Source organism: Sphaerulina musiva, assembly GCF_000320565.1.
Source record: "Sphaerulina musiva SO2202 unplaced genomic scaffold SEPMUscaffold_1, whole genome shotgun sequence".
Taxonomy (NCBI): domain Eukaryota; kingdom Fungi; phylum Ascomycota; class Dothideomycetes; order Mycosphaerellales; family Mycosphaerellaceae; genus Sphaerulina; species Sphaerulina musiva.
Genome location: NW_016017383.1, coordinates 1,195,510 through 1,219,111, shown reverse-complemented (window position 1 = coordinate 1,219,111; position 23,602 = coordinate 1,195,510). Strand labels below are relative to the sequence as shown.

The window sequence follows — 23,602 nt, the reverse complement described above, 5'->3', positions numbered from 1 at the left end:
ACTCCCATCTCCATCAAACCCGCGATACCTCTCCAACATCCGCAAGAATGGCCCTTCTCGTAGACAAACATCGCCCGCGCACTCTCGAAACCCTCTCCTACCACCCCGAGCTGTCTGAACGACTTCGCGCTCTCGCGAACAGCGGCGATTTCCCACATCTGCTCATCTACGGTCCATCAGGAGCAGGCAAGAAGACACGCATTACAGCAACATTGCGCGCTCTGTATGGCCCGGGAGTTGAGAAGATTAAGATAGACAGCAGAGTCTTTCAGACTACCTCCAATCGCAAGCTGGAATTCAACATCGTTTCCTCAAACTATCACCTGGAGATCACGCCCTCCGACGTGGGCAACTATGATAGAGTGGTCGTGCAGGACCTGTTGAAGGAAGTGGCGCAGACACAACAAGTCGACCTTGCGGCGAAGCAGCGCTTCAAAGTTGTCGTCATCAATGAAGCAGATCAATTGACGCGAGATGCGCAAGCGGCATTGCGTCGGACGATGGAGAAGTACAGCCCCAACCTTCGCCTGATTCTATTGGCGAACAGCACGTCCAACATTATCGCACCTATTCGATCACGGTGCCTGCTTGTGCGCGTGTCTGCACCCACGGAGGCGGAGATTTGCGAAGTGCTCGCAAAGGTTGGCAAGGACGAGCGATATACGAGCTGCGAGCCGCTAGAGAAGAAGATCGCGAAGGAGTCGAAGCGAAATTTGAGGAGAGCACTGCTCATGTTCGAGGCCATTCATGCACAAAACGAGCAGATATCAGAAAAGACGCCGATTCCGCCGCCTGATTGGGAAGCATTGATTGAAGTCATTGCAAAGGAAATTATTGAGGAGCGGAGTCCTGCAAGAATCTTGCAAGTTCGGGCTAAGCTGTATGATCTGTTGACACATTGCATTCCCGCTACGACAATATTGAAGGTGTGTACATCTCTATAACTGATCTCGACCGAAACACGAGCTGACGGGAGTTAGACTCTCACTTTCAAGCTCATGCCGAAGCTGGACGACAGCCTGAAGCCTGAGGTAGTCAAGTGGGCGGCCTTCTATGAGCACCGCATTCGAATGGGCTCGAAGGTCATCTTTCATTTGGAGGCCTTCGTAACCAAGTTCATGCGGATATATGAGATGTGAGTAACCATGTTATACATTGGGAAGCTCTATGCTGACAAGCCACAGGAACTTCATGGGAATGGACCTCGATGATGACCTCTTCGACTAAAATTAAAGCTCTGTCACGCGCGGATGATTCCTCATACACGCGTTGTATGCACTGTACCAGTATGCACCTGATGAGACTTAGCGCGGCGTCTTTTGGTGGTCACAATGAGGTCATGCTTGCGATGAGCTCCAGCTTCAGGTTCCATTGAATGCTTCCATTCTGAGGATGTTGCAGCTCAACAACGTTTGCACATCTCAACTGCTGCACACAAGCTATACCTACCTCATCACTTTGAAACTCCTGTCGAGAGGACACTGAAGCACACAATCAGGACATTCTATCTGACACACAGCACATCTCTGGAACAACATGTCTTCCAGCTTAATGGACACAGAGAAGGGCGGCGAACAGACTCAGTAAATGCTCTGACAAATCTGCCACTTCCCTCATACTGATACCTCGCAGGTATGAGGGCGAGAACTCAGATGTGATTCCGAATTCGAAGTCGACGGGCCAGTTTGGCTCCTCTTCAGACAGAACAACTGAAGATCCATCAGCCACGTCAGAGGCTCAGCAGCAGCGAAAGGAGCGCGGCGAGAAGACGGCAGAGAACATCAGATATGGGCAGACGATTTCGGAAGGCGGCATGAGCGGGTTCACCACTGGGCAGGGAGGAAGTGGTGGAGAGCAAAGTGGTTATGGTGGTGTGCAAGGTCAGAGCGAGCAGAGCAGTGGAGGTGCAGATCGCGTTGCGCAGGGATACGGCGGAAAGGAGGACCAGAACAGGGAGATTGGCGCGTAGATGCGTGGTGCCTCGGACGAAGGGTACTGGACTCAAACTGGTAGGTCAGTGCCAATGCGCCGCTGCAGAAAATCGAGAGTTCCACTTCTATTTACTCTCCGTGCTTCACATGGGACGGACGGTGTAGGCTTACGCATCGTCGCTCACGTCTACATTGGTGCGATGAGGCGAGACCGACTCGAGCAATAGGCTATGCAACGGTACCGCTCGATGGTATTGTGCACATCTGAGGGGTTACAAATCGTACTGTTGGGTACGCCTTTCGTAAGACCGTGGAAACATATTGACTCTGAGAAGAACCGCGGTCCCGAATCGATTGTTACCAATAATCCGATACCATACTCCCTTGCCCACTTCAATAGTGAGAGGGGGGGAGTGAAGGCGATGGTATGGTTTCATGACCGGAGCTATGGCGCGACGGGAGTCTTTATGCCATGCTCGAGATGATCCAGGTGAAGACCAGGAACAGAGCAGATCAGATCGACTTAAGGTACCTTGCTGTACTTGCGTGTGAATTCCATGCTTTCGCCCGGTTTCTAGAACAACAGGAAGGCCAGATGAACAAGTCGCCGCCAGGAGTGAATGATGTTGTTGATGAGCAGACTTTTCGGACTGAACCCCATATGAGATTGTGTAGATGGCGCCGAGGTTTGAGGTTTGCGCGGAAATGGACGCAGTAACAGTGAGTAACTTACATGTAGTTCTAATAATAATAATAAATGATAAATAATGAATAATGGAGGTGGGAGGCTGGGAGCGATTGGCGGTCATCATCGGTCCTGATTGGGATGTGCATGTGTTCTTGGCAGGCCGATAACTGTAGGCTCCACTTCATCACTTGACGCAGACCTTCACACAACACAAGCATAAATCGCAGGTAGTTGCAACACCGACAACCGACGTCTGCTACTACAGCATGCCCCTTCCCACTCCCGCCGCAGGAACCGAGCCTGCCCAACCCTGAAGAGGACTCGACCGCATTCGCCGAGCTGCCATTACGACCGTACAGTACACTACCGGTACCTACCTTACCGTCTACCTACCTGACTGCCATATGCGCGCTCCCGCCCGCGACTGTACTCGGCACATGAACGCTTCACCTCTACCACCAACTCATACTCGCTTAAGATGGTTACTGGTTCAGTGGTGTGTCGCCTACATTTCTTTTGACTCGAGGCACTGCGCTGTTGTCATTCCTACCTGACCGCCGCGTCCCCCACGGAACTTTCGTCACAAGCGCCGCCCACAAGCTTTCGACTTGCTTGCTGCTTGTGTCTCTCTCTTCTTCTTCCTCTTCCTCCCTGCACTATCTCATACCGCGATCACATAGAAACCACCGCCCGCATCGAGCGGAAAAGGAACCATGCGCTCCCGACAGCGCCCAGTCTCGCAGCATGGCGCGAAGCCGCAGACCCGCTCCCCAGCGACCCGCCCAGCGCGCAAGATATTCAACTGCATTGTCGATGACTCGGCACTGGTAGCGGGAGTCAAGAGAAGCACTAGAAACGGTATTCGGCAGTGGGTTAAGAACGAGCAAATCCGCCTCTTTGTCCCGCTGCACGGTGAGTGGCACGGGCACGCATAATATACGGAGCTTTCGCGGGACTGACACAAGACAGCTTTGGATGAGCTGAACCGACAAAAGAATGGAACTACCAAACATGCGGAAGATGTGCGCGAGACTTTGCAGTGGCTGGACGACGCTACCGACAAGCATCCTCACTCGGTCGCTGTACAAGGGCCTGAAGACACCTACGAGAAATGGGCCTTGGTCGAGCGTTTCGTCGTGCCGCGCACGCTCTTCTCGGAAGACAACTACGATCATGATTTCGAACTGGCCGATTCTAGCAACAATTCCTATGAGAGTCGTGCCAAGCTTCTCGTTTCCGACGAGAATGCTAAGGCGTCCTTTAGCTCAGGTGCCACGGAAGCTAGTGGCTCGTTGTCGCCCTCGTCCCTGCACAGCCCACGCTCAAGTGCCAGCGCGCTCTCGTTCCCGGCTACTCCACAGAAGGCAGTCGGCCCGCCAGCAAAGAGCATTGCTTCCCTGAATGCAGCTGCCAGTCGACCACAATCGTCAAGTGCTAGTGTCCCGGCTGGCTTACAGCCTCTATTCAACTACATTATCTGGCGCATTCATCAGGAGCTGGATCCCGTTGCAGCGCTCGAGTCTTTCATCTTCCTGTGCAACGATACTCGCAAGGTCGGCTTTGCCAAAGGTTTTGACATCAAGACGAAGAGACTTGAGCAGTTGCGTGAGGCTGTGGGCAGAGAGGACCGCGACTCTAAGAATCGGCAAGCCATGCTGAGTCGTGAGAACCAGAGCATCGATGCTAGACAGAATAACAATGAGAAGCCGTTGGAGGTAAAGAAGGCCGATCGACCGATCACGCCCAAGGACGCAGTCGACGAGGAAGACGACGAGGACGAGGACGAGGACGAGGACAACGAAGTTGTGTTCAGGCCGCCACGTGCGCCAGCGGCGATGTTGCCCAAGCCGCAACCCGACCTCATCGATCCAAATGCCTTCGACCGTCGTCCACAGCCTCAAAGTCAGCCACAGCCAACACTTAAGCAGGACCTGCCAAAGGCTCCTCAGTCCCCACGCATTGGCAACGTGCCTGCTCAACGCGGATCGCCACGAAATCACCATGCCGTGCCCTTTGCTCCGCGTGGCAATGCCCGTGGCGGGCGCGGTAACTTTCGCGCCAATAACGTTCCTGTCCGAGGCCGTGGTAATTTCGCTGGTCGCGGCGGATTTGAGTATAACAGCCACAAACAACAGCAAAATGCCGCAACGCCTGTGACTACCCATGGACAGATCGACCCGGGCAGCTTCGCCCGCCCAGAGGCTCCCCGTCAGCAACGCAAGTTGTGGGTCCCAACCTGAGATCGAAGCAATACTGCATGAGCAGTTGCTATGAGAGACTCTCTAACACGACTTGGTCGACGAAGCTTCATCTATCCCGACTAAAAAAAAGTAGTCGAGAAACACCCAGCGCTTTCATTTCTGCGTGTACTGGTGGAAATCGACTGGATATACCGACTACTCGGGTCATCTGTGCCAAGAGTACGTCGTGGCACTTGTGGAGGGCGAAACGGAGTGCGTACGGCAATGAGTTTCCTGACAGGCTGATGGACGGAGACAGAATATGTTGAGGGGAGTGAACGGGAAAGAAGCATGGGAGGAATCCCAGACTGTCGTTGTGATTGATATTGCGTTCTTGTTTTTGCATACTACTGCTCCTGATGCTGCTTTTGACTGCGCTGAACAGTCATCTTATACGTACACCCAAACCATTCTACGGTCGTTGACTTGTCACTGCATTATTTCAGCGGTGGATGTCGCATATCATCAGCCCGGATCCTGGGCGTCCGAGGTCATGTTTTACCTCCTAGGTCTACGTTACGTCCTACCTCCTATTGGGTCAAGTGGTCAGGAGACAGCTCCGCGGACTCGTGATCCGTACGGAGATAAGGTGGGACAAAACCAAGGAACTTGGCTCAACCTGGCGCATCATCATCATCATACGACAACGCTGTGACATAATGTCGTCGCGTCGAAGCGTGTACAGCTACTTTCACCTCAGCTTCCAATTGTGATTACTGTAAGTGCCATTTACACTAGGTACCTTATTACATTTGCTGCAATGTTTGCTGCATGACTGGAGCAAAGCGAGAAATGGAGCATTCGATATACGGGCATGTGCATACCACCTTCTTCTCCTCGACCGCCTCACTCCTACACCACGACTCGTCGTCGTCCACGAAACAGCGACCATGAAAGAGCTGCACGAAGCGCTCACTTACCTGGGGCCAGTGGACTGGAATGAAGTGCCCACCGACGATCTCAAGCAGTTCGCATCGGCCTGCTTAACGGCCGGCGAGCTCATCATTAATTCCGTCCCGCCCAATCCTGATGGTACACCGTTCAATGCCTCCAAAGCCTCGCAAAGTAAGCCCAACCAGGCCACTTCGCACCAAGGAGTGACTGCTTCAGAAGCCCGATCGGATCCGCCTCACGAAGACCATGTGAGATTGCAAAAGAGCTGGGGAAAGCCGTACAAGTTCAAGAAAGAACAGAACCCACACAATGTCGCGCTCTACAAGATGGCCGGTAATGACCGACATGGCGCATGGTTCGCAAGGCGCTCGGTTCACGAGGGTATTGGATATGATCGGTTCAAGCGAGCGATGATGCGAGAGTTCTCACAGGCTTTGACGGTTCAAGGTGAGCCCGGAGCAGGTGCCGTGCGAGGCATCGCAGCCGACAGACGGCTCGAAAGAATCGATATACCTGGACTAGGCAAGCTTGAAGTGTATGAGTTGAGTGCTGCATTCCCTGGTCCGGTCACGCCGAGAGACTTTGTGGCTCTGGTCATCAGCAGCGACAGCACTCTGTCTGACAAGAGTGCTGTCGATATTGGCGGTAACACGCATGTCCCCAGACACTTCATGGTGCTATCGAAGCCCGTCGCTCATCCCGACGCTCCCTCTCGGTCTGGGCTTGTGCGAGGTCAGTACGAATCTGTCGAGGTCATACGCGAGATACCATTGTCTACAGCGAAATCGACGTCGACGACCAAGCTGGTCAGGACGAATTCGAATGACACTCAATCGAAAGGCACGCAGGGCAGGGACGCGAATGCTTCAGATGAACCGGAACTGAATCCCGTCGAATGGATAATGGTGACTAGATCAGATCCCGGAGGTGGTATACCTCGATTTCTTGTTGAGCGCGGGACTCCAGAGGCCATGCTTGGTGACCTGACGAAATTCTTTGATTGGGCATGTGCTTTGGATGAGATACCACACCCTGATGATGACCTCGATGAGCAGAGAGGAGTTCCAGGAGAGCAAGCAGAGAAGACAAAGACTGGGGGCACCTCTTCAGCACCTTCCGAGGTGAATGGTTCTGCGCCTGTTAGCTCAGAGACTCCAACAACAGCATCGAATCCAGTATTACCAGAGCGGACAAAACCTGCTCCTGCCGCCGCGTATTCTACAACGACCACGACACATGAGTCTTCGCAAGGAGGCTATTTATCCGGCTTCACCAATGCAATCGAAGCCGGCATTGAGGCGTACGCGCCCGCATCAGTGTCTGGCGTACTGCTGCAGCACTTACATCCGGAGCCAGAATCATCCGATGACTCTTCGGACACATCATCGATGGAATCCTTTCTTTCGGCCGAGGAGCTCAGACGAGTATCTACGGCGCCAGAGGTACAAGCCCCTGATGTATCAACAGACAACCTCAGTATCATGAGCGGCAACGTTTCGGAGGAGGCAAAGAATATTAAAGGCATGTCCCACCACGAGAAGGAGGTCCTGAAGCTTGTCCGCAAGCGTGAGAAGCTCGATCAACAGCTGGCGAAGAAGCGCTTGGCAGAACAGCAGAAAATCAAAGAGGCCCAGGAGAAAGACAACAGCGAAAGTGGCAAGACGCAGGAAAAGATCGAGCAACAACTTAAGAAGACGGAAGAGAAGCATCGCAGAGAGGTCGAGAAGCTAGAGGCCAAGAAGGCGAAAGAGGAGCGCAAAGCTGAAGAAAAGCGAAAGAAGAAGGACGATCGGTATAAGCTCTCCCTGGTGTCGCGCGAACGAGACGACTTCCGGAGTCAAGCAGATCTATTACGCAGAGAGAACTCGTTGCTGAGAAACCAGGTGGCTGATTTACAGACCCAGAATACACTCATGGCGCAGAAACTAGGTGCTCTTGGTGGCCGGGAAGCATTGAAAGAGATCGACGAGGCATGTGGACGTAGCAGATCAACCAGCATCAAGAGCACAGAGGCTCTGTCCAGCAGCACGGCGACGACAACTCCTTGATACGAGGCGGTATCTTCCCGGATGTGGCGAGGACGATCGGATGGTACGGAGGTATCACGACACACAACGACAGCTAGTTCTAGAGGCCCAGACTATTTTATTAAAGGTAGCAGAAGCAATTTATTCCGCAGTTCGGCTTTTCATTCAATTGCTTGTTCCGCCCGGGGCTTGCAAGTTGCGGGCATATCAGGCTAAATAGGTACCTTATAGAACTAAATGTAGCTGCATGTGGGGGAATAATCTAATGATGAGCTCAGCGCTTCAAGCTGTACCTGCATTCCGGATCCACAGGAGTGACAGGACACACATCAAGTGTGTTGATGAAACGTGACCAGAATCACCACATCTCACAAAAGGATATCGCATCATGGCCTCCCACGGCCCGTTATACATGGCAAGTGAAGGCGGAGAGCAGAAACTCGAGGTATACCAGCTTACCTTTTGTCGAACTAGGGTTTCGACCTGTCCACGCAACAACTCAAGGGTACGTATATATACCATCTGTATACCATGAACAATCTGAGCCCAAGACTGATACCATAACAGGAATTGTCGTCGAGTCCAATCTCAAACTGATCCACGAAGCCAAAGTCGACTTTGATGCAGATCTCTCCACCTATGGCATCGAAAAGGGCGTCCTCACCAACCCTGCAGAAGGCGAAGTCTTCGCGCCGCCTGCAATGTGGCTAGATGCCATCGATCTTGTTCTCTCCCGCCTCCGAGAAGCTGGTCTGGATTTCAACCGAGTCAAAGGTCTCTCTGGAGCGGGAATGCAACATGGAACGGTCTTCTGGTCCCGAGATGCGAGTGCACTTCTCTCGAATCTGGATTCTGGGAAGTCGTTGAAAGAACAGCTGGAGACTGGAGCGTTTGCGCATGATATGAGTCCGAATTGGCAGGATGCTAGCACGCAGAAGCAGTGTGATGCTTTTGATGCGGAGTTGGGAGATGCGGAGACTTTGGCGGAGGTGACGGGGAGTAAGGCGCATCATCGATTCAGTGGGCCGCAGATTCTGAGATATCGGGAAAAGTATCCCGAACATTATGAAGCGACCGAGAGGATCTCGTTGGTGTCGTCTTTCCTGGCGTCGGTGTTTCTTGGTGGGTTTGCGCCGATTGATATTGCGGATGTGACTGGTATGAACCTCTGGAATATCAAGAAGGGGGCTTGGGACGAGAGACTGTTGGCACTTGCAGCAGGTGGCAAGCATGGTGTGGAAGAGTTGAAGAAGAAACTGGGAGATGTACCAGAGGATGGCGGCAAAGCTTTTGGCTGCATCAGTGACTATTTCGTTGGAAGATATGGCTTTCCGAAGGACTGTCAAATCATCCCTACCACCGGTGACAACCCATCGACCATTCTTGCGCTCCCTCTCCGAGCTTCCGACGCGATGGTATCACTGGGCACAAGCACGACGTTCCTGATGAGCACACCCCAATACAAGCCCGACCCTGCGTACCATTTCATGAACCATCCCACCACGTCCGGTTTATACATGTTCATGCTCTGCTACAAGAACGGCGGCCTCGCCCGAGAACAAATCCGCGACCAGCTCTCCTCATCAAAAGACTGGGACCAATTCAACTCCGCCGCCACTTCCACACCCCCTCTATCCCAAAAATCCCCCTCCGATCCCCAGCGACTCGGTCTCTACTTTCCCCGTCCAGAAATCGTCCCCAATCTCCCTGCAGGCCAGTGGCGATACACCTACAACCCACACTCCCACAACCTCACCGCCACAGCCTCCTCCTCCGACTTCATCACCGACGATGCCCGCACCATCATCGAATCCCAATTCCTCTCTCTCCGCCTGCGCTCCCAACCACTCGTCCACTCCGCCAAAGACCCCCAAACAGGCCAACTCCTCCCTCCACAACCCCGCCGCGTCTACCTCGTCGGCGGCGGCTCCGCCAACCCGGCCATTGCGCAAATCGCCGGCCAAGTCCTCGGCGGAGTGGAAGGCGTATTCAAATTAGACATTGGAGGGAATGCGTGCGCCTTGGGCGCAGCGTACAAAGCTGTGTGGGGCTGTGAGAGGAAGTCTGATGGTGGTGGTTATCAGACGTTTGAGGATTTGATTGGGGAGCGATGGGATGAAGATGGGTTTGTGAAGAGGGTTGCCGAGGGGTATACGAAGGGTGTGTTTGAGCAGTATGGAGAGGCGGTGGAAGGGTTTCGGGAGATGGAGAGGGTGGTGTTGGAGGAGCAGGGGAGGACGGCGAAGGAGGCGGCGGCTACGCAGTCTGTCAGAGATGGGAATGGGACTGCGCGGTAGTGTACCTAGTTAGGTGGTAAAAAGCACGTACGTGCAGATTGCTTGCCATGTAGCATTTTCATTGAGAATTTGAAGCTGATGATGATGATGATGATGATGATGATGATGATGATGATGATGATGCCAGGACTGGAAGTGGCGTGTCAATGATGCGGTTCTTCGAGACTTTTAATTCATGGGATACTGGTACGTCTGTTGATTTCATCTGTCTGTCTACACATGTTTGCTTTATTCGGTCCAGCCGTGATTGTGCCCATCATCCTTCTATCATCCCATCATACTGGTTATGACAGGCGTGAGCGATTGCTAGAGCTCTGCATCATCTGATTTCCCGCTAATGTGGGGTGTTGCCCTTGGTAGAGCTGGTATCTTCTGTCGAAATATGTCAAGGAATGTTCGTAAGAAAAGGTATTAGAAAGCCTTGGCGCTGCTCTTGGGAGCCGTTATGCGCCAAAGCACGCTCAACGCATCCATCTTCGTTTCATTGCTTGCGCAATCGCCTCATTACGCCTTTCGCCATGCGGAATCAATATTGTCTTCTTCCCGTCTCTCTTCCAATCATGTCCAAAGCAAGCACGTCTTGTTCTCCACGCTTGCACCAAATCAGATCCAATCGAAGGTACCGGCGCGAGAATATGGACTCGCGGGATAGTCTTCGAAAGAGATATCCCAAACCGGTGAGCCACAGCGCTATTGTGGCTTAGAGTTGGTCTTTGTAATTTTCAGATCCCACTCCTCGTGCTCCAGCGCTGGTGTAAGCGGAATGCCCCTGGCATGTGCAAGATGTTGCTGATGGCTCGTGGTAGGCCTACTGCTCGACTCCCCATTGTCGTTGTGTTGGGACATGCATGAATTTCTCTTGGAGGAGTACTGCGATGGTATCGGCGGTACTTCGAAAGTGAGATGGTCTGGGCTCGGAGCAGCTTCGGGAATGCCCCAGGAGGCTCCGGAGATGCGACGTGAGCTCCGGATAGACCCCATCGTTCCTGCTCTGGGGCGAACGGTAGGTACAGGCACAACACCGATGGCATCCGTGCTGCTGACTTCCGCGCCAACTCGCAAAGAAGCATTGCTGGGCATTGTGCGCAGCGAAGGTTGCTTATACGAAGGCACCCCGCTATGCCGCTTATTAGGTGTTCCCGAAGTGACGGGATCGTCGCCAACGGCAGTCAGGCTCGTGTCGTCCTCTTCCTGCGTCACAAAACCTGCTCGCTGAAAGTCTCGAGTGCTCCAGCTTGGTCTATGTGTTCGTGCACCGTATGGCAAATTCGTCGTGCTGATGCTTGCCACACTTGCTGCTCTGCTGTTCGCCCGGCTCACACCAGTGGGCGTCATCGCTCTCTTACCATAGGCTGTCGATGACAGATCTTCGGTGCTAACCAAGGTCTGGTTCGGACCGGTGGCAATCTCGCTTTGGAAGTTCTTATCTTCGTCTTCGATCTTTGCGACCCGCTTCACATTTCTCATCTCGAAACCAACCTTCGCCTCTTCGGGCTCAGCCGGCAGCTGCTTGGACTTCTTCACCTTGGGTGGTCGCGGAAGGTCGTTAACAGTGCGGTCAAGGTGGTCGAAGTACCTCTCGCGCATCTTATACCAGCGACGAGGTCGGAAGTCTTCCGCGTTACGCATCACCGACATGTATGAGCTGATGGCGCCCACCACGATCGCAATCATGGTGATGATGGTGAGTATGCCTTGGATGACGATGATGACGATGCCGATGACTGTGGTGGGAATACGTGCCAGGTTGTAGCGCACATCGAATGCAGCGGACAGCGCAACAGTTGCGACCTTGCTGAAGCCAAGGCAGTACACCACAAGCACGTTGAGTCGCTGGCCCTCATATGGCCTCATCCAGATGATGAGACCGAAGGCAATAATCTCGATTACCAGAAGACCAAAAACTTGTGCTTGGGAGTAGCCAGAGGCGCCGCCATAGAAGACGGCACGAATGAACTCGTAAAAGAGCCAAGCGCTGAAGAACCACCAACGTGTTCGCCTGAAGCGAGCTCCTAACCATCCAAACTTCTTGATGTAGTCATCATCATCATGGACGCTGTGCACGTTACCAGCGGTTGTGGGCACCTTATCAGCTGAGGCCTTGCGCTTCCAGAGGGGCACAGTGCTAGACTTGCTCTCGGCATGCGCGTGATTTGGCTGAGTGGGCGGTTGAAGTTCCACAGAGGTGGTATTTGGCGTCTTGCTGCCAAATCCTTTGGGGAAGGGAATCCTGCCCATGAGCGTCTTATGCTCGAAGACTCGGCCAGATGTCGTACCAGTGATGGCCTTCTTGTACCAGACAGCATATGCAGCTGCGAGTGGCATGCCGATGAAGAAGATGATGAATACAATCGCAGCAATGCCTTGAGCCCCGCTGCTAGAGAGGTAAGTGAACTGGAAGATCGACAAGAACATCATAGCGAAGAAGCCGATATAGCAGATGCGGAGTGCGACAACAGCACTGTAGCCCAGCCAATGATCGCGGAAGAACTTCAATCGATCCTGCTTGATCCACTTCACGCGAATCAGCCCTTCTACAAGCCACTTGAATGCCATGACTGCTGCGACCAGAATCACAAGGATGATCAGGAACCAGAGAAAGCTGGTCAGGAAAGCTGTGCTCGCGGATATGCTCTCCGCCCCAAGAGTTCCCGCGAAGCCAGAATAATTTCCTGGCAGTGGCAGGCCGTTGGGAACTGGATCGCCATACCATTGGTAGCCTTGGCTCCTGCTTGAGAAGCCCGAGCTCGACGCTGTAGACTCCGTGGCAGCTGCCTGCCGACCGTAGATCTTTGCAGCAAGATCGTGGTACACAGGGTGGTCTGCAGTTCGCTTGACGCTGGAGAGACTTCTCCTGTAAATCGAGCTAATGTCAAAGCCGCCACCAACGCCAGCATTCGAAGAACCAGACTGAGCAGCTCCCACCTGAGAGGTGTTACCCAAGTCGTTTCCAATGAAGTCGTTTAGGTTGGCCTGCATGCTCTGGGTGTAAATCATGCCGCTTGCCCACGCAAAGTTGCTCCACCATGCCGGCAGTACTGATGCCCAGTTGACTGAGAGAGCCCCGGAGAAAAAGATGTGCTGCCAGACGGCAAAGACCACGCCGACTGAGAGGGAGTGCGCGTAGTGCAATCTCATTGTTGGGACGACTTCTCCATAGATGGCGGTTGCGAAAGAAGCAATCACAGCTACCAGCGTGAATAGCCCTAACACAGTCCCCACAGCGGCAGGGTGGCTGAACGAGGCACCATTCGTCACGACGGCAGAATAGCAGGCAATCTCCGATTGTGTAGTGTTGGAGAAGATGCGCAATATAGCCTCTCCCTCGAAGTCCGGAATGGTCAAGGCCAGCGGGATGATGGCAGCCACATCGGATGCACTGACGGGAATGATAGTGGTGGCCACTATCGGTACACTCGCGTTGAGCGGACACAGACTCCGAATATTGGCAGCACAAGGATTGAAGATGAGCTCGTATCTATTCTCGCCATAGGCGTAGACTCCAATGCTCATCATGACACTGTCGCCAATAACGCCAGTCTCTCCTGCCATGTGCCACAGAATCGTCATGTTGTCCTTGTAGTAGGCCACATCAAAGCGGGTGACATTGATGGTGCTGCCGCCCAAGCAGTCACCAAAGTCCTTGGTATACAAAGCGGGCTGACGGTTGTCATTGAGCACTACGGTCGTGCCATCGTCTGTTTGGTAGTTGAACCAGCGATCAGCGCCGATTACTGGCTGACATAGACACGACATCAGCAAGCCCAGCAGCAGGCTCGTCCATGTCCGAGTGATCATTGTGTGAGCGGGCTATGCGTATAGAGGGTGGTGTTGTTGTGTTGGTGGCGTACAACGCCAGATGGGCGTGATTGCGAGCAGTCTGAGGAAGTGCTCTCGACGATAAGAATGTGCAGAATTCCGTGCTGATAACAGGCCGACCTATTTCGAGGGAGTTTCGGCGGCGGTCGATGTATGTAGGAGGTGCAGGACGAGCATTCGTGAATAGTTCGGGATCGATTCGGTGGGGCAGAGAGCTTGTCGTTGGACTTTGCTGGTCTGATCTAGTCGGACTGCACGCAACTCAGTGAAGCGCGGCGGCTGGAATCATTGTCTCTCTTCGAACATGCGCTTTGCTGTGCTTTGCTGTGCTTGGCGTGGCTGTGCTCTTCTCCACTTCGGAAGCGACTGAAAAGGTGAGCGATGGTGAGGTGAAGTGAGTGGAGGGGAGGTGAGGTGCGGTGCGGTGCGGTGATGCCGGTGAGGTGCAGCGAGGTAAATGGAGGTGAGGTGCGAGGATGAGTCTGGTGTCAGCAAGCAGGAAGGAACGAGCGAGAGCAGGTCGTCGTATCAGATCAGGGCATCTCGCCTTACTAAGCACCGGATGGGATTATTACAGGGATCTAGTCAACTGCCAACCAAGAAATTATTCACCACCGCACCGAGCTTGTACTACCAGTCTCCCACCTACCAATATCCTACACTAAGGTACCTGAACTACCGAAACCCGCCGATTCATTGACCAAGCAATTATTCGCGTCAAACCCACAGCAGCGTCAACAGCGGTGCGCCGGACGGATGCAGCAATCACACAGGCACATACATGTATATCCATTTTGAAGAGTCCTGTCCTGACTCATGGGCGGAATTGAGTTATCAGCTTCCGAGGAGCTGTCCAACTTTTGAGTTGCGGTCATGACCCCGGAAAGTCTATCGTTCCCGTCAGATTCGTTCTCGTGGACATATACCATAGGAGGTAAGGTATCAACGTTCAAGCCTTCAAGGCATAGGAGGTACTCTCTTCAATAATAATAATCCACGTGTTGCGTCCTCGCCAATTGGTTACACGAGGGCGTTGTCCTGTTCGCAGTAATCTCCCCACAGGCACCGTTGTCCCGGTTCCGTCGCATCAGGTCATCAGCTCGCATATGTATACAGTACCTGATCTCTTCTTGGTCTTCGGTCCGAGATCCTTCCAAGCGCCGACGGCAGTAGGAGCCTAGGAGGTAGGAGGTACCTCACTGAGGCTCACATACTGTAGGTTCATTCCAAGTTTTGTGCAACCCCGGGGATATCCATGCAACCACAGTTGCACTACGTGTATGATGTAGATTTGTGGGCTTGCCACGTCCAATAGCTGTCTTCTCGCACTACCGCTCTGTCCAAGAAAGACCTGCCCAAGTGCAAGATATATGTAGGAGGTACCCGCAACTCTTCTAGTGCGGCACCTTGTCAGAGTACATACTCACCTGAGTGCATGCACGAGAGTTGTAAGCGCCACGTGGCATAAAGACTCCAGCTGGCCGAACGGCGCGCTTTGGAGCCTACGTGCCTGTGTAGATGCTTTCACTGTGAACAAGAGTCGGAAGAAGTCTGATACGCTATCATATGCATATGTACCTTAGGTGCCTGAGCTGTGCTTTGCTGTACGGCTTACGTTCCACCTACACCCTTGTAGGAGGTAAGTCTCAGGAACTATCGAAGAACTCTGAAGGAAGAAGCTTCAATAATCGGGCAAAGGCATGTCCAACTGGAAGCCTCTTCTCAGAGCTGCCGACCCGGCCAAGGATGGCAAGAGGCGTTGTGAATTTCATCGCTGGAGAAGAAGTAGTCGCAGTTGCGTCCGGAGAGTGGGACGACATGGCACGCAGCGGCGTCGAGACGGTATAGTGCTGCCTTATGCCCTGGTCAAGGCATGAACCGGGTTCTAGGAACAGATTCACAGATTTACTCAATCACACTAGAACTATATACTAAGAGACAGATGGACTGAGGTACTTGGACTGCAACATACATTTGATAACAACACTAGACTCGCGACAGTGTTTAGAACCGTGATAATGCTGTCCATATAGTAAACTATAACTACCGTACCTTACTAGGCACATGTAGTCAGTCTGTATTCTGTGCTGGCTCGGCACCTCACTCCGTAAAAGAACTGCATGGGCACTCGCGACACGAGGCCGCCGGTCTAACAATGCGACTGATAGTTGATGTGTGCGTCCCAGAGCAACAGTAGCCGATGATTGTATTTAGTTCGACAATGAGCAGAGTCGGCAGCCAAAGCAATATATCCAGCATCACGACCAACAAAGCGAAGCTCCGAGCTGGCGAGTGTTTACGTTCAACACTAAGCCTAGGACGTAGCAACCTTAGGGAGGCAACAGACCTAGCTATACTAGGTGGAATGACTTTGTGTTTCCACCTATAGTACATGTAGTCGCAACAGTGTCGATCAAGAGAATGATTACAGGTATGCCTTACATATAAGTAGTAAATGCATATGCGTTTATAAATGACCTGCAAGAAGACAAATCCCAAAGACTGTGGTTGTAGCTACCTAAGTGTTTCTGGAGTGTTGATAGCAATCCATCTGTCAGGCTTGGCGGATTGGTATACTCGTTTAAGGAGCAAAATGTCCTTCTCATTACCTCCTATTGCCACAGGGGAGTTTCTCCTGTAGACACTGCGCGAAACTGGCGGTCGACGTGGTCGTTATGATCATCAACTGTGCACAGAGCAGGCCGCTGGACAACGGAGGCAGAATGGCGTGTCTCCCAGTCACGGACTCACGGTCACGGTCACGGTCACGCGGTCAGAATTGCACGCGTCGCGGATGAGTGTCTTGGCAGCGCATGAACCATTCGTCTCCATACTACGGAGGCAGTGAGCTAGGGAACTACCTTAGGAGGTCTATGTACCTGAGCTACGCGCGAGGTACAGACATACTTTCAGTCTTTGACTCTTTCATACCCAAGCTTTCGTTTCCTACCTACCACCAGTGACCACGCTGTACTAGGAGTAGCTCCACCGCAACCTAAGCATCGCGGGAGAGCGTACATTGTTGTGTAACGAACGAGCACCACTGCTTTGCTCTGCTTCGGCTTCGGCTTCTGCCTCTACCTCTCTCTCTCTCTCTCTCTCTCTCTCTCTCTCGACCTCTTTCTCTCTATATCTCTCTCAATAATCCTCTCCATCTCACTCTTCATCTCACCATCACCCTCTGCCAACCAACCTCCGCGAACCCCACCAGCTCCGCCTTACACACCTCACCTCACCTCACCTCACCTCACGCACCTTCACCTCACGCACCTCACCTCACCTCTAAAGTGCGCTTGGACGTCGTGATATCGGCCTACTACCTACCTCCCTGCCTCTCCAGCTCTCTACCTACCTACCTATCCATTTACCTCGCCGACCTTCCGCCACGCGCCTACCTGCTGGCTCACGCCCTCCACAAGCCCTCCATCATCCCATCGACCACCTCCGCAACCCATACCGCCCGAATACTTTGTTTTGTGCATACAATCCCGTCCCTGGCCGTGAGCCAGCTCTTGTGACGCGATGAAAGCCACACCACTGCTTGTTGCCTGGCACGACGAAAACAGCCCCATCTATTCTGCCCACTTTGAACTGCAGGGCAAAGGGCGCTTGGCAACTGCAGGCGGCGACGGCAACGTGAGGGTGGGTAGCAGAAAGCACAATACATCAGCATTGGGATCATTGAATGGCTAACGGGAGCGTTAGATATGGAGCGTCGAGAGCCACGGAGACGAGCGGAAGGTGAAGTACCTGTCGACGCTCAAGAAGCACACACAAGCTGTCAATGTGGTGCGGTGGTGCCCTCGCGGTATGTGCTTCTCGCATCCTCCAGCTACATTTGTCATCCTAATATGTTGTAGGCGAATTGCTGGCCTCTGCGGGAGATGATGGAAACGTCTTGCTGTGGACTCCTTCTGATAACCCAGCCTATACCTCGGCCTTTGGCGACGATGGACAAGAAGATGTGGAGCATTGGAGAGTCAAGACAATGTGCAGGTCAAATACGGGTTCCGAGATATACGATCTGGCATGGTCACCCGACGGCTTATTCTTCATCACTGGCAGTATGGATAACGTAGCGCGGATATACAACGCTTCAACTGGTACGACCGTTGAGGACACCAAAGGTTCTGTGACCCGACGAACACAAGCTGATACAGTATACAGGACAAACGGTGCGCCAGATTGCAGAACACAATCACTACGTCCAAGGTGTTGCCTGGGATCCGCTCAATGAGTATGTTGCAACACAGTCCTCGGATCGCTCCGTTCACATCTACACGCTCAAGACGAAAGATGGCCAGCCCTCACTCAGCCAACACAACAAAGTCACGAAAATGGACTTGCCTGGACGTCGCATATCATCCAACAGCCCTGCACCTCCAGACTTTGCCCTCGGCGGTCATCGAGCTTCTTTTGTGCAGGATCTGGCCTCGGAAGCGGCAGGATCGCCGAGACCATCTGCGCCGGGAACACCACAGTCGTTGGCTCTGCCAATGAATCCGCCGCCGACGTCGCACAGCCGACGGTCGTCCTTTGGTTCTCAGTCCGTGCGGAGATCCGTTTCGCCTAGTCCGTCGATGCCGCTCCCTGCGGTCATGCCTTCAGCGTCGCCGAGCTTGTCGGGTAGCATTGGATTAGGTCTCGCCACGGGCATCCGGAACACCAACATTTACGCCAATGAGACATTCACGTCTTTCTTCCGGCGATTGACTTTCACGCCAGATGGCAGCCTTCTCCTTACACCTGCAGGCCAGTTCAAGACGAGTCATCCAGCGCTCGATGGAGGCAAAAGTACAGACGAAATCATCAATACCGTGTACATCTACACCAGAGCTGGGCTCAACAAGCCTCCGGTAGCATATCTTCCGGGCCACAACAAGCCCTCGATCGCTGTCAAATGCTCGCCGATACTCTACCAGATCCGCTCTTCGCATGTAGAGACCAAGGAAATCACCATCGATACCAGGACTGAAGATGATCTCCCCGCTCTACCAGAGCCGGTCATGCCAACCAGAGCGCCAACGTCTCATGCGGCAATGGAGCCTCCGCCACTCGCAGGTGCACCTTCGCCTGCGCCCAGTGCAGGTACAATGCCGTCGCCACGGACGAGAGCAGACTCGGAATCGACTTCGACAACACCTCTACCCCCTCCAGGACCCGTACCTGCATTTGGTCTGCCATATCGCATAGTTTATGCTGTGGCCACGCAAGATGCTGTGCATCTGTACGACACGCAGCAGCAGAAGCCGCTGTGCGTTGTGAGCAATCTTCACTATGCCACATTTACCGACTTGAGCTGGTAAGTATTGCCTCGCGGTAGTGAGCTACGGCAGTATTGACTTTTTTCAATGTAGGACGGGTGATGGCCAAACGCTTTTAATGACATCCTCAGACGGCTTTTGCTCGGCGCTGACCTTCGCTCCTGGCGAGCTCGGCGTCATTTATCAGCAGTCAGCGAATACTACCAGTGCCAAACCTTCACCGGCACCCTTCCAAATGGCAAAGGCAGGTTCTGCGGCATCGACGCCGCTGGCAACATCGACTGGTCTCGCTACTACGACAGCATCCACAGGCACAGCCCCAGTATCTACGAGCAACGGTATTTCGAGTACGACAGCAAAGGCCTCACGCCCTTCGCCTTCACCATGTACTGCTATTACTGGCCAGATGGGAGGCCGTCCAGCCAGCCCAGCGAGAAGCATGTCTCAATCGAGTATAGCGACAGACGCCAGTTTTGCGCGTGTACCAGATCAAAATGCACCACCAATCATGAATAATCCAACACCGTCGCTGACACCGCTACCATCGATTGCGGCAGCCGGATCAGGTCTGGGCAACCCGAGTATGCCACTCTTTACACCGCCGCAAACGCCAGGACAATCTGCAGCGAACAGTAGCTCCATGCCCCATGTGCCTGCTATGGTATCTGGTATCAAAAGAGAGAGCAACGCCAGTAGTCACCCTTCTGAATCAGAAGATCAAGGTCGGGAGAAGAGGCGGCGAATCGCGCCCACACAGGTCGATACGGAATCTGGTGCTCCGCCTCATAGTGGAGTATGAGAACAGAAACGCCCCCACAATAACGTTGCCATTTGTATACTTGCGCCAGTTTTAGCCGGGCGTTCCGGGAGATCCAGTCCCAGCACCGGATTTTGAGCGTCGACATTAGGGACCACCAGCGACATCATGAAAGAGTAGAAACCAAGAGTCGAATGTATGCCTACGCGTGCCTGTCGGAGCGGCATGCGAGTTGGAGAAGCAAGATAGAACTGTAGTGATAGTGCGAGGACTCGCGAGATATCTATTGGACGTTTGTATCAGCAGCTGCATGTGCTTGGCCAGCTTTTCAGCGGCTGGCCTGCAATTTGCCCCTGCCCGGAAGTAACGACGATGTCACCCAAGCGCAGTTGCGACGTTGGCGAGTCTGGAATCACTACCTTGAATTATGTTCGCGCTTGCTGGCCAGGGAGACGCCGATTCACATTATCAAGGTACATATAGTTCAAGGCACGCAATCACGCATTATGATCAGTCATGGCAGCACAGAGCATATCCACGTTCGTTTCGGCAGTCCGTCCATCTAATCGAGCTTCTACCCCCGAAACTATCGTTACCATCCCTAAACCGCACGCGAGGAATGTGGAAGCGCCGTCTGGCGCGAGTCCAATAACCCGATTTCTCGAAGCCAGTTGCAACGAGCCGAGTGCGTCTCCCTTCCCGCTTGGACAGAACGATACCTGTCTGAGCGGCTTCTACTGTGAGTCTACTACGCCTTTCCACGGCGCATGCAAACAGACACGGATGCGTAGGCTCACAGCTCCAGGCCCCAACTCGAATGCGACCTTCCCTCCCCAGTATTGTCCTCCCAGCAGCGCTTGCCAGATTAGCCGCCTCTCGGGTTCAGTTTGCGACGCTCAAGGCATACTCGAACCAGTTGTCTGCAAGTATGGACATTTCTGTGACAGGAAAGACAATGGCAGAGTCCAGACTATATGCCCAGCCGGCCACTTCTGCCCTACTGGAAGCTTCGAACCACGGCCATGTCAGTCGCCTCCGCACACTTTCGCCCCGAAATGCTGATTATACTGATCGAACAGGCCATTTTTGGGCATATTGCCCTCCAGGGAGCATGCGTGAAGTCCAACTTGCACCCATCTACCTAGTTCTCGCAATCGACCTATCGATACTGCTAGCGATCGGCATTACGCACTGGATCAACAGGCGTCAAAAGCAGCGACGAAATCGTGCCATGCCCCCTTCCCCGACCGACGAGGCGACATGGGTACAGGCGGATCGCGAAATGTAGAACACATCGCAATCTGCCAAAGCTGGAGCAAGGAATCAGCCTGCTCAAACATGGCCGAATCGTAGGGCCCACATGCGAGCAGACAACTACGATGGTTGTGTGGATGAGGATAGCCCCGCTCCAGAACAAGACGTTACCAGTAGTCCTGCCATGCAGAACCTCATACACTCGATCACGACGGCTGTCACCACCTCGTTTGTGGGCCTCAGCTTCAGCTTCGAGAATCTCACCCTGACTCTTACAGGCAGCAAGACGATCTTGCAGGGAGTTACAGGCAACATCGATAGAGGCACCCTGTTTGGAATCATGGGCGGCAGTGGAGCAGGCAAGTCCACACTCATGAACGTGCTGATGGGACAACTGCGCGGAACGACGGGCAGTATCAGGATCAATGGTCGCGAAGATGATCTGAGTCGCTACAAGAAAATATATGGCTATGTTCCGCAGGATGACACCCTGCTACCAGAGCTTACAGTGAGAGAGAACATCATGCACGCGGCCAAGATCAGATTGCCCGCTGAGTGGACGCGGAAGGCGATTGACAACCATGTCAACGCCCTTCTCGACTGTTTGCAGCTCAGCCACGTCCAACATTGTCGCGTTGGAGACCCTAGCCACCCTCTCATCTCTGGCGGTCAGCGAAAGCGTGTCAATATTGGAATCGAGCTGGCGTCTGCGCCCATGGCCCTTTTTCTGGACGAACCGACTTCCGGTAACATGCCCGCGAGTCGTTGGTGGGCTGGAGAAGACGCTTGCTGACTTCAACGCATTGTCTCGTAGGATTGGACTCACAAACTGCAGCTTCAATCATGCGACTATTGCACAGAATCAGCAGGATTGGTATTACAACGATCGTGATTGTACATCAGCCACGGGAGCAAATCTTCTACTTATTCGACCATATATTACTGTTGGCTCAAGGACAGACAGTATACTGCGGTCCTACAGAACAAGTCCAGCCTTATTTTGAGCGCAAAGGCTATGCGTTTCCTGGCAATGTGAACGCATCCGACACAGTGCTCGACATCGTTACAGGAGATGGCGCCGTGTATGCCGCCGGCACGGGTACCTCCACGAGCATGCCAGCTTTGATTGAAGCCTGGCAGACCATGGGCCACCATGAAGTGCAGCAGTATCCTCCGGCTTATTCCAAAGAAGTAATAGGTATTCACAAGTCTGAGCACGTTGACGAACATAGTGAGCGTGAGCTTGAGACCGGCTTGCAGCGCACGATATGTAAAAGAGGTGCAGCATGGCCGATCCAAGTATGGTACTGCTTCGAGAGAGCATCTGTTCAGCAAACGCGTCAAAAATCATGCTTCATCATGGAGCTTGGTACTGCTGCGTGTGCTGGAGGTTTCATTGGTCTATCTACCTATCCATCAAATGGCAGCCTTTTCGTAGGCCTCTTTCATCCTCCATTCACCCTTCTCAGCACCAGAATCGACTACTTGAGCACGCCGCAGCTAGCACTACTATCCGCAATGGCCATTGGACTGGTTGCATCAGCACCCGGCTTCTGGATCTTTGGCGAAGAACGATTGGTATATTTCAGAGAGGCTGCTTCTGGTCACTCTAGATCAGCATACTACATCGGCAAAGTCGCATCGACTATCGTCCGCATGGTTCTCAGCAGCCTCCACTTTGCTGCCCTCCTTATAGTACTTGCGACACCAATGATCAGCTTCTCGAAGCTTTATCTTGTGGTCTTGTTGTACTTCTGGTGCATTGTGAGCACACATTACATGCCGGACTCGAAGTATGAATGAGATATGCTGACCTTGGGGACAGTATGGGCTGGCAAGCTTGGTTTCCGTGTTCGCGCGTCGCGAAAATGGGCCTCTCAGCGCCGTGCTGGCCTCTCTTGCCACTGCTCTGTTCGGAGGGGTGGCTCCTCGACTCCGCACAGCAGAGGAGTGGCACATGCTATGGCTGTGGCGCTCGTGCCCTGGGCTTTACTTCACAGAAGCCATATTCAGCGAGGTGTGTGGAAGACGCTGCCACTGACTGGATCGTTTACCTTGCTTATTGGACACAGAACTTGGTCCCCTTCGACTACTTGTATGATGTGGACGCTGCGGCCCAATACTTCGGTTTCAAGCTCAGACGTTATGGAATGGACGTCGGGTCAGTAGCAACCACCATGGCTCATGATCGAGGGCGCCTTCTGATGACACGTGTGCAGGATGTTGTTCCTCATTGGATTCTTGTATCGCGTTGCTGCTGGCATATTGATGCTGTATTTCCACAAGCCGCGGTATGAAGCTCCCTGTGCTCGCACATTATTGTGAATCCACCAGCTAACGGGAGCGAAGGTCGATGAGCATATGGAAGAAGTGATTGACGGACCTATGCATACCTGAGTGTGATGAGACTCTACCTACGCTTTTCCTAGAT

General features: G+C 53.2%; 8 protein-coding genes across 8 annotated transcripts; 7 read left to right on the top strand and 1 right to left on the bottom strand.

Annotated features, from left to right (window-relative positions):
* The first annotated feature begins 1 nt into the window (after nt 1).
* SEPMUDRAFT_145807 (P-loop containing nucleoside triphosphate hydrolase protein) lies at nt 2-2,333 on the top strand. The gene is made up of 4 exons (XM_016903280.1): nt 2-926; nt 981-1,135; nt 1,185-1,583; nt 1,633-2,333. The coding sequence occupies exons 1-3, from the start codon at nt 48-50 to the stop codon at nt 1,225-1,227; spliced, it is 1,077 nt and encodes a 358-aa protein (XP_016764705.1). The 5' UTR covers nt 2-47; the 3' UTR covers nt 1,228-1,583; nt 1,633-2,333.
* On the top strand, nt 1,537-1,969 carry SEPMUDRAFT_34029 (uncharacterized protein; the record flags this gene model as incomplete). Its single annotated transcript, XM_016908555.1, has 2 exons — nt 1,537-1,583; nt 1,633-1,969. The coding sequence occupies 2 exons, from the start codon at nt 1,537-1,539 to the stop codon at nt 1,967-1,969; spliced, it is 384 nt and encodes a 127-aa protein (XP_016764706.1).
* Nucleotides 2,334-2,852: 519 nt separating the features above from the next.
* SEPMUDRAFT_145803 (uncharacterized protein) lies at nt 2,853-5,273 on the top strand. The gene is made up of 3 exons (XM_016903279.1): nt 2,853-3,115; nt 3,300-3,531; nt 3,589-5,273. The coding sequence occupies exons 1-3, from the start codon at nt 3,098-3,100 to the stop codon at nt 4,857-4,859; spliced, it is 1,521 nt and encodes a 506-aa protein (XP_016764704.1). The 5' UTR covers nt 2,853-3,097; the 3' UTR covers nt 4,860-5,273.
* Nucleotides 5,274-5,528: 255 nt separating this feature from the next.
* Nucleotides 5,529-7,938, top strand: SEPMUDRAFT_145801 (uncharacterized protein). The gene has a single exon (XM_016903278.1). The coding sequence runs from the start codon at nt 5,750-5,752 to the stop codon at nt 7,799-7,801; it is 2,052 nt and encodes a 683-aa protein (XP_016764703.1). The 5' UTR covers nt 5,529-5,749; the 3' UTR covers nt 7,802-7,938.
* Nucleotides 7,939-8,132: 194 nt separating this feature from the next.
* Nucleotides 8,133-10,149, top strand: SEPMUDRAFT_160018 (actin-like ATPase domain-containing protein). Its single transcript, XM_016907873.1, has 3 exons — nt 8,133-8,195; nt 8,255-8,285; nt 8,348-10,149. Exons 1-3 carry the CDS (start codon nt 8,169-8,171, stop codon nt 10,075-10,077), a joined length of 1,788 nt encoding a protein of 595 aa, XP_016764702.1. The 5' UTR covers nt 8,133-8,168; the 3' UTR covers nt 10,078-10,149.
* Nucleotides 10,150-10,255: 106 nt separating this feature from the next.
* On the bottom strand, nt 10,256-14,350 carry SEPMUDRAFT_145799 (TRP-domain-containing protein). Its single transcript, XM_016903277.1, has one exon. The coding sequence runs from the start codon at nt 13,873-13,875 to the stop codon at nt 10,768-10,770; it is 3,108 nt and encodes a 1,035-aa protein (XP_016764701.1). The 5' UTR covers nt 13,876-14,350; the 3' UTR covers nt 10,256-10,767.
* Nucleotides 14,351-17,258: 2,908 nt separating this feature from the next.
* On the top strand, nt 17,259-22,625 carry SEPMUDRAFT_145797 (WD40 repeat-like protein). The gene is made up of 7 exons (XM_016903276.1): nt 17,259-17,538; nt 17,602-17,704; nt 17,757-17,999; nt 18,064-19,198; nt 19,254-20,656; nt 20,723-20,941; nt 20,997-22,625. Exons 1-5 carry the CDS (start codon nt 17,419-17,421, stop codon nt 19,957-19,959), a joined length of 2,307 nt encoding a protein of 768 aa, XP_016764700.1. The 5' UTR covers nt 17,259-17,418; the 3' UTR covers nt 19,960-20,656; nt 20,723-20,941; nt 20,997-22,625.
* SEPMUDRAFT_56060 (uncharacterized protein) lies at nt 17,259-23,545 on the top strand (the record flags this gene model as incomplete). The annotated part of the gene is made up of 13 exons (XM_016909389.2): nt 17,259-17,538; nt 17,602-17,704; nt 17,757-17,999; nt 18,064-19,198; nt 19,254-20,656; nt 20,723-20,941; nt 20,997-21,181; nt 21,206-21,917; nt 21,986-22,935; nt 22,997-23,188; nt 23,244-23,332; nt 23,391-23,462; nt 23,521-23,545. Exons 5-13 carry the CDS (start codon nt 20,434-20,436, stop codon nt 23,543-23,545), a joined length of 2,667 nt encoding a protein of 888 aa, XP_016764699.1. The 5' UTR covers nt 17,259-17,538; nt 17,602-17,704; nt 17,757-17,999; nt 18,064-19,198; nt 19,254-20,433.
* Between the last annotated feature and the right edge of the window lie 57 nt (nt 23,546-23,602).